This window comes from Helobdella robusta (assembly GCF_000326865.2).
Source record: "Helobdella robusta unplaced genomic scaffold HELROscaffold_21, whole genome shotgun sequence".
In the NCBI taxonomy this organism is placed as follows: domain Eukaryota; kingdom Metazoa; phylum Annelida; class Clitellata; order Rhynchobdellida; family Glossiphoniidae; genus Helobdella; species Helobdella robusta.
In genome coordinates, this window is record NW_008704124.1 from 770,693 (window position 1) to 780,334 (window position 9,642).

At 33.4% G+C, this 9,642-nt stretch overlaps 2 protein-coding genes across 2 annotated transcripts; both read left to right on the forward strand.

Moving 5' to 3' along the window:
* Positions 1–3,471: 3,471 nt before the first annotated feature.
* HELRODRAFT_171574 (hypothetical protein) lies at positions 3,472–5,204 on the forward strand (the record flags this gene model as incomplete). Its single annotated transcript, XM_009018288.1, has 5 exons — positions 3,472–3,592; positions 3,782–3,960; positions 4,125–4,310; positions 4,776–4,889; positions 5,103–5,204. The coding sequence occupies 5 exons, from the start codon at positions 3,472–3,474 to the stop codon at positions 5,202–5,204; spliced, it is 702 nt and encodes a 233-aa protein (XP_009016536.1).
* A 255-nt stretch (positions 5,205–5,459) lies between these two features.
* Positions 5,460–7,949, forward strand: HELRODRAFT_171575 (hypothetical protein; the record flags this gene model as incomplete). The annotated part of the gene is made up of 5 exons (XM_009018289.1): positions 5,460–5,787; positions 5,956–6,078; positions 6,259–6,331; positions 7,511–7,596; positions 7,789–7,949. 5 exons carry the CDS (start codon positions 5,460–5,462, stop codon positions 7,947–7,949), a joined length of 771 nt encoding a protein of 256 aa, XP_009016537.1.
* Between the last annotated feature and the right edge of the window lie 1,693 nt (positions 7,950–9,642).

A 9,642-nucleotide genomic window follows, 5' to 3' on the forward strand; every position in this document is an offset into this window, starting at 1 on the left:
GTAGCAACACGTTCAAGTGTCAAGAGGGTCTAACCCCAAAAGTTTGAATTGACTTTACTTGAATGTATCAGAAAGTAAAAAAAAATGCGTAATTGTGAATGTGTTTCTTTGGTACATACTGTTCTTTCAAATTGAATTATTTTAATAAATTATAAATAAGAATAAATATAATTTGATGAACCCACAATAATCGGGCAATGTCGTTGTAATAACATAGACAGGCGCTTATCAGTTTTTGTGATATCAACATTTCTTACATATATTTTTTTGGAAAAGTAAATTTTTAGACTATGATCCGGAAAAGCAAGTTTTTAAAATAACATGTTACAATTTGAAATTAAGAGGCGAACTTATAAAACAACAAAATCTTAAAATATTTGGATTGGTTGTGACTTATAGAATTTGAAAATTTGAATAAATATTTGTAAGTTCATTAAATAAAACATAAAAAATCTGCATGGTTGCAATATAACAAGTAAATAATTGGCAATCAGACAAAGTTGAGAAAAGTCGATGTTGCGGGTGAAATGACGAGAATGTTGTCACGAGGGAGAGGAGATGGAAAATAATCGTTAAGTAAATAAACATCTTTGAGCATCCTGTATTGATCAAGGCTTTATAGTTGTTGTTGTTGTTGTTGTTGTGTGTAGTTAAATGTTCTGTTGTTTTTAGTACGTTTTTGTTGTTGTTTTGGTTTTATGTTGCTGCCTGCATGCATAAGTTGCTTGGTTGTTGTTTGGTTTTGCTATTTACGATGCATAGAACTTGATCTATTGGTGTTTGTAGATCTGGTTTTGTTTTTGATAATTCAATGGCTGGTATCAAAAATAACCACAATCCTCACACACACACACAAACACACACACACAAACAAACACACACACATCCATTCGAGTTAATCAAACCAAAGAAACTCCTGTCATTAGAGGTAAATAAACATGTTGTTATCGTCATCAAAGAATTTATTATCACGTGATTAGTGTTGTTTCGCCCCACTGGCTGGTCACTTCTTTCATGCAAACAAACAAATGTTGTTTCCAATCCATATGTTATGTTTCCACCTAAGACAACACCTGGTTACACATTTTATTAAATTTTACAAAATCTTGTGGAATTTAATAATAATTCGATAAATTGCAAAATAATTTGGTAAAATAATATAATGCAACAAAATTTTATAATAATTCAGCCAAATGTTATAAAAATTCATCAAAATATCAGAATAATTCAACAGTCAGTGGAATGGCACAGATATCATCATCACAAAGTTCAGCTAACCTAATTGTCTTTCAATCAAGGAATAAATTTAAAAAGCTTGTTAATATTTTTGCATTTATTATAAATATGTCTGAGGTATATGAGCCTATACAAAATGCATTGTTTTTATTGTACAGTATTTGATGAATTGTTTTATATCGTTCTCCCTTGTTTTATTCAATTCTGTATATCATAGTATTGTATTTTATTTAATGTATAAAGAGGAGTTGTTCTAAAAAATCCATCTTGATCCTTGCATAGGTAGGAGCTTTGGTTAGATTATGGGAACCAGAGCGTCCATGCCACGAGAAATGAACAGCCACAGAGAGATTATATAGAAGAAGAATATGCCGGCGGGACAGAAGAAAAATCAAAACTGTGTTTAATTACAAGTTCAGATTATTTTGATGGCGAAACGTTGTATAATGATTCTTGTAGCGGTTAAGATTTCGAAATATTTGCACACAGAGGCTGTGGGTATTGAGATTATTTCTTTGGAACCGCGTGGCTAAAAAATGTCCAATTTAGTGGAGAGCCACGGCTGAAAGTGCCTGCAAAAAGAAAAAAAAGTAATCTTTGGCATTGGCTGCGTATGGCCGTCCAAGTGGTTCCACTGGAGGCCTTCACAGCCATCAACGAACGTTGTCATAAGAGCTGCTCATCCCGAATGTTTACAAAATAATTGAAATTTTTTTATTCCACTTAAATTAAAACAGTACCGAAAGATATTAATGGACGATAAGAACAATTAAATAAAAAATTATTCTCAACAAATTGTTGATACTGAAAAATTATTTTTATTGAAACATTTCATCCACCCACACGCACAGCTAAAATTTGATTCCACCAAAACTACTGACGAGCAGAATTTGACACCAGCTGTTAACTCTTACCTGTCTAAATTTATGCGCATACATTTTTATGACGATGTGCAAAAAGACACTCTTATAAAATATTTAGAATTAATTTTCTTGCAATACAATGGAACGCAGCCTAATGAATAGTAATGAGATCTTATGAATATTAATAGGAATGGATGTATTTGATGTTAATGAACTAAACTTTAAAAAAGCAAACGAATGTGTTGGGCGGTGTTGTCCATAGAGAGTGCTATTGCAACGGCTTGTCAAACAGATGAAGATGGTGGTGTAGAAGTTGTTGAAACATCTCTTGTTTCTAGTAGCTTCGATCGACTCCGCATTGTACGTTAAAAAACACAGGCTTGTACATAAGTTGAGTTGGATTTCATTTTTATTTTCGCTCCTTTTTATTCGTTTGTACTTTTGTTTTGAGCTGCCACAAATTTGGATTGTTGTAAAAAGACAAACATCAGCACGCACAAGTAAGAATGATTTTATTTATTTATTTATTTGAGAAAAATAGCCCAGTCAGCAATAGACTATTGTTGATCGAATGACTTGCCCCATGAGCATCGGCTGGTCAACAATCTGCACCATCGGTACTCCTGCCGACTCTCGAAAGATGGCATTTGTCAGGATTTACTTTCATTCTCCATCTTTCAAACCATTCAAGAGTATCATTGATATATTGCCTATTGATATAATTCATCAGAGTACTAAATCAGCTGAGACAAGATTAATTATTAATTCCATTATATCCATCGCATCATATTCCGTCTTAACTTGAAAAGAGATTCGTACACCTGGTTAACGGAAGGAATTAGTTGTAACACTTTGAAATATTTCTGATTGTTTAGCGGTTAATTTAATTTAGGAAAACACTTCAGAGGCCAGAAATTTGTTGCGAGGAGAGGCTAAAACTTGTTATAATAAAAAAACTTGCGCTCTTCTTTTATGCTTACTACAAAGATTTAAAAACAGGTATTAAAACCAGTGGTTTCGTATTGAACTTGATTTAGTTGTTGCAGGATGGAAAGCTGAAATAGTTTTTACAAATTTATATGAAGATCATATTCAATTTATTCAACATTTTCAATCGTTTTTAGGAAAACTTTTGAAAATAACGTAATTTTTTTACGCTCTGATAGTCATATTCCTGCTTGCGTTTATTATCTCTATCATAAATTTCATTTAAATTTATTAATTCAAGTTGTTTTCATTTCTTTTATTACAATATTGTTGCCGGCTCAAATTCAATAACTATTTTGGGTTGTGACGTAAATAAACAAAAATAAATTAAAGATTGTTTATTTTAATATTTATCAAAATTTTCGAAACACTCAACCAACATCCAATGAAATATGTTGTTAGTAACGAGTGCTTGGAGGTGGAAGTGGGTGAAAAACAGAAGCCGACGAAGAGGAAGGCGTCCGAGCCGACAGTGGATTGCAAGAAGACGAAAATCCGTGGAGAAGGTCTTACATAACACCATTTAAGTTACATTATTAATATTTCAGTGTCATTTCATCTCATCACAATCATTTTATTGATGGTTACAATGATGGTCATGAAAACTAAATGTTGATGGTGGTAGGTTTGATAACGATAGTATCACAGATAAGATCAAAGGTGTTCATCCCATTCACATATCTGACTGCCTCCAGCAAATACATTTTTGAAACGGGTTTACGTGATGGGGGACGGAACTTCCGGTCAGTTGGGTTTGGGTAGTGACGTCATTTTCTCACGAGAACTGAAAAATGTGGAAGACTTGAATGACTTTAACGTGTTGGAGGCGGTTGGAGGGGGCATGCATACCGTTGTCAGAACCAGTTGTGGGAAGGTTTGCTTGTGCCATACGCCTTATTACTATTGTCTTTCTGGTTAAAAATTATTATGTAATTATTTCCAAAAGAAATAAAACCATTTGTAATTATCATACTTCTTTTGTTGTTGTTGTTGCGGTTCAAACTTAAGAAATTTAACTAAAGAATATTTCCTTAAAAGATACTCACGTTTGGGTGCAACGACCAAGGGGTTCTTGGACGCGAAACAACAGACGAACTCGATTGGTTCATCCCTCAGCCAGTAACATCAATCCAACAACATCACGTGACCTTAGTTACTTCCGGTGACAGTCATGTGGCTGTGGCAACCAGTGATGGTTTACTATTTGTTTGGGGCAATTTCAGGGTTAGAATAACATGCTTACAATGTTTCTGCTGTTCAGTGGGCTGCGTGTAATTTGTTGAATGTTTGTGATAATGTGATGAAGCGCTTTTGATCATATTAATACAATGCTTGCTTGAGATATGTAGAAAAATTTGACATTGTAAAAATTAAAACAGGTCTTGTTGCTGTTTTCATTTGAATGAATCTAATAACAAATAAATAAGATCAGAGTAAAACATTTCCACTTGAAAAGTAGCAGGAATTTGAAATTACCTTAAATAGGAAAAGTTTCACTATTTAAAAAATTTATATTTTATATAATTAATAAAAATAATATTAATATAAGAGCTACCAATGTATTTATGTATAAATTAAAGTTCTTATTAAAATTCAGAAACATCCGATAACCTTCTTAAATATAATTTAAACTCTTGCTGATAAGACAAACAATTCTCATCTATGCATGATACTTAAAATTTTAAAAAGTTGGAAAACGGAAACTGTCACCTATTTTTTGATAACCCGGGCTCTACCTCGCCCATCCCTTGTCACGTGCCTGATGCCGTGACGTCAATAAGCAGTGGGTGCAACCATTTGCTGGTATTAACAGAATCAAAATACTTGTACTCTATCGGTGGGTGGATGGATGGTTGGTTGGATGGATGGATGGATGGATGGACTGATGGATGAATGGATGGATGGATGGATGGATGGAGAGATGGATGGATGAGTAAATGAACGATTGATAGATGAATGGATGGAAAAATTGTTAATTCAGAACTCCAACAATAAAATTTGTTGTTTGTTAATCAGGGGCCGGTGAGCGTGGGCAGCTCGGGAGGATTCAAGAATGCTGCATGGCTCTCAGTTAATTTCTCACAATATTTTCATTTTTTAAGATCTTCATTAGGATAAACTTTTTCCAATTTGTTTCTTCATTTATTTTCAAATAAAATTTTCGTGCCATGAAATCTGTGAAAATTACACCACTTGCATTACATATGAACATGGCAAATTTGCTAAAACCCAATGCGGACTGTCTCATTCTGTCTTATACAAATAAGAAACGGTGTACTATTTAAAAAAATTATTGAATATTATTTAGAATAATAAATATTAAATTATCTTGAATCGGAGTACTTTTCGCCCACAGCTGATGTAACGAACGCAATGTTCACGCTGAAGTCAGTAAATTTTCACCCAAATGACATTAAGCAAAGTTTCTACTTGACCTCTGGAAACAGCATTACTATTCTTAACAACAAGAGCAATCGTAGCATCAACGACAACATCAACGACGGCACCAAAAACACCCCCTTAAACAGCAAAAAAATACTTGATATTGTTGAATCTAACGTCGTTTTAAAAAATCCACCTATCGATGAAATTTGGGCTGGCAGTTATAATTCATTCGCCAGAACATCGGATGGCTCAATTTTTGCATGGGGTCTGAACAACTGTCACCAATTAGGTTGTGTATATAGTTATGAACATGCGTGTTAGTTTTTATTGTAATTTATTGCGTATAGAACAAATTTGTATCGAAATAACAACTGGTTTCCTTGCTACTATTTGCTCAAATTTTCGCATTACACAAACACGGCACAAAGCATTTTGTTTAATTTCAAAAGTTTATCGACAACCATTTCATTGTTTGCTTTGTTAGGTTTCTCGGACAGTGATTCACGTTATTTTCCGAGCAAGTGGATTGTGAAAACAGACAGCAAGACGTTTCAAGTGAGGCAGATAAGTTCGTCCATCAATCACACCTTGGTGCTCGATCGAGATGGTTCGCAGCTCTTCACCACCTGAATTCTCATTCGATTGTAAAAATAAGTGATTCCACCAAGTTTACTATACTTTGTTCAAATTATGAATAACATAGGAAACAGAAAGATTTTTGAATAATAATTAAAATAAACTACTAATAATGAGAATGATTGATAATATTTTTATGTTAATCGAACAGGTTTGGTATACACTGCTGGTCGCAACACTTACGGTCAGTTGGGAGTTGGAAAGGAAGTGGAGGAATCTAACAAGTTGGATCTTCCTTACGTTATTCTTCATGTGAACTGTGATTTGTCATAAGATTTGTGTGTCCCTTTCTTTTTGACGAAACGTTTAAAATTTGCAAGCTGCTCATAATTTAATTTACTTTTTTCTCTGCAACAGTAAATTTTGTTCATTTGTTCTGTTATTTTTTCAATTTAAAAAATTTGCGCGTATAAATTAATGGAGTTACGATAAAAATGGCTCGTGAGCGAAGAAATCTACCCAAAATGTAACTGAATAATAATTTTGCCCATTCAAAATTATCACATAGAACCATTTTTAAGCATCAACTATTTCATAGATTCAAATTTGCTATCTAGCGCTCCTGCATACCTTCAGTAAAAACCAATGCATAAATGTGATCATTGTTTGGTTGTGTTTGTTTTTTATAAAAAAAAGTTATTTTGACCAAAATGTGGCACCGGTCCCAATCAAAGCCCTTGTTTCAGTCATTCCAGCACCTGTCGAGCGATTTTTTTTATAGATTCAGTGACTATTAAATTGCGGTTTGTCAATGAAAATGTATTGTTCTACGTTGTTTGTTGTATGTTGAATGATGAGTCTTGTCTCACGGTGTATGTTTGTTGATAATCGTTTGTTTTTTGTTTGTATGTTGATGTTGTATGTTGTATGTTGATGTTGAATGTTTATGTTGTAAGTTGATGTTGCATGTTTATGTTGCATGTTTATGATTTTGATGTTGCATGTTGATGTTGCATGTTGATGTTGCATGTTGATGTTGCATGTTGATGTTGTATGTTGATGATGCATGTTGATGATGCATGTTGATGATGCATGTTGATGCTGCATGTTGATGATGCATGTTGATGCTTGATACAATGTTGGCAGACAGTACTAATGAATGACTTACTGTTGCATTTTGTTGCAAGCATGCTTCCTCATTAACGACTGCAAATGTAAAAAATTAAACACAATTACTTTTTATCTTTTTACAATAAGTTGGTTCTAAATTCAGTTTATAGTAAAAATACTTGCAGGTTTATCAAACTTCTTCAATTTATTTCAGAAAAGTTTATTTTACATGGATAAAATAACCAGATCAAACAAACCAAACAAACATCTACTATTACCAAAGATTAAACACACACACACACACACACACGCACACACACACACACACACACACACACGCACGTGCACAAAAGATTCCGGTTGGTGTCGGCACTGAAGAGACTTTACTGCACGCACGTATGCGCTGGTCTGTCGGTTTCATTCGCAGTTACAGAGGATGGTCGGTCATTTTTTGTTTCAATTTTCATCGTAGATTTTATTATTTATATTTTTTTGGATAACTATTTCTGTCGTCTGGTCATCATCATCTTCGTCTGATCATTTGCCATTAACATTGTTGTCATCATCGTCATCACCATCACCATCATCATCGTCAACATTGGCATCATCATCTTGTTTCGTCATTTCATAGGTAAGCTATTCAAGTGGGGACAAAGGAGTAGTCAGCTGGGTTGCGATGATGATGGCAATGATGATGATGATGATGGAGCAAATGATGCTGATGTTGGTGTCGTTGAGGTTGTCTCTGATATATTCCTTCCAGAACTTGTTCCGTGTCCCAAGTTGGAGTGAAAATTTTCCTACAAAATTTTCATTTTTTTCATAATTTTTGGCAATTTTCAACGTCAATACATTAAAAACATCCCATCATATTATGTCATCACGTCACATCACGTCGCATCACTTTTACCACTTTCATCATTGACATCAACATTTTCACCCTCTGACCATCAGCACCACATAACAGACATCATCATCGTCACACCACATGTATTACCATATATTATCACATCATCACCATGTCACCACCATCAGATTATCCCATTACATCTCATCACCACATCACATCAACATCATTTGTTGCTGTAGTCGTTGAATTGATGTCGCCAACTTTGCAAATTATCGCCGAAACATTACTCCATTTCACCACAAAATGATGACAAAATCACATTAAGATGACATCACATGGTAATATTACATCATCAGCATGATCACATCACCGCCATCACATTAACAGACCTATTTCCATGGTTTCGTCAACTGGGCTGCATACTGCTGTACTTACTAGAGAACGTTGATGTAATTGTTGATGTTGCTTCTTGTTGTTGTAATTAATGCTGTTGATGTTGTTGTTTGCTGTTTTAATTAATGTTGTTGTTGTTATTAATGTTGTTTGTTGTCTTAGTTAATGTTGTTGTTGTGATTAATGTTGTTGATGTTGATTGTTGTTGTGATTAATGTTGTTGATGTTGATTGTTGTTGTGATTAATGTTGTTGATGTTGATTGTTGTTGTAATCGATGTTATTGATGTTGATATTGTAATTATTGCTATTGTAATTTTTGTTGTTAATGTAGCTAAATTTATTGATATGGTTAGTTATGTTAGTGTTGTAATGCTGTTGTATTGTTGCCATAGATGTATTGTTCACTGATATTGCTGGAAGCTTCATGGTTGGATTGTTGATATGATGTTGTTTTGTATGGTGTTGTTGATTGTGTGTTGTTTCACGGTGCTTGTTGATGGTGACCGTGACGATGATGATATGATAATTATAAGTGATAAGTGATGATGCTATGATGATGATAAGTGATGATAATGATGACATGATGACGACGACGATGATATAATGATGATGTTTATAAGGGATGATAATGATGAATGATGATGATGACAATACGTGATGATGACGACGATAAATGCTACAACTGCAAATTAAAAATGTGTTGTCAATAAAAGTTAATACGACCCGCGAGGAAGATAATTATGATTAATATACAGTGATGGTTACAACTAAAAATGTTCTTACCGATGACTTTGATGATGACCTTCAAAATGATTAAGAAGATGATTAAGGAGATGATTAAGAAGATGATTAAAGAGATGATTAAGAAGATGATTGAGAAGATGATAAAACTGATGGTTATGGCATGCCAATGATGAAAATGATAAAGTTAAGAAGTTAACTTTTTTTTTTTACAATTATTGATATTCTGTTTTACACGCGATGCGATATTTGAAAATTCTCTGGTTTCAAGCGAATTTTGTAAACTTTATAAAGTTTAGAATTTATCGACATTTTTTTTCCAAGAAAAAACTTTTTTCAATTTATTTTAAAATAAATGATTTTTTTTCAGAAAATAAATTTCATTTATCGATTAAATTGAGATGTTTTTCATCATTCCTATTATCTTTTTTTTATTATCAATTATCACTTCTCATCATTCTTAATTTGGAATGTACAGAAAGTTTGTTTCAGGAACTGC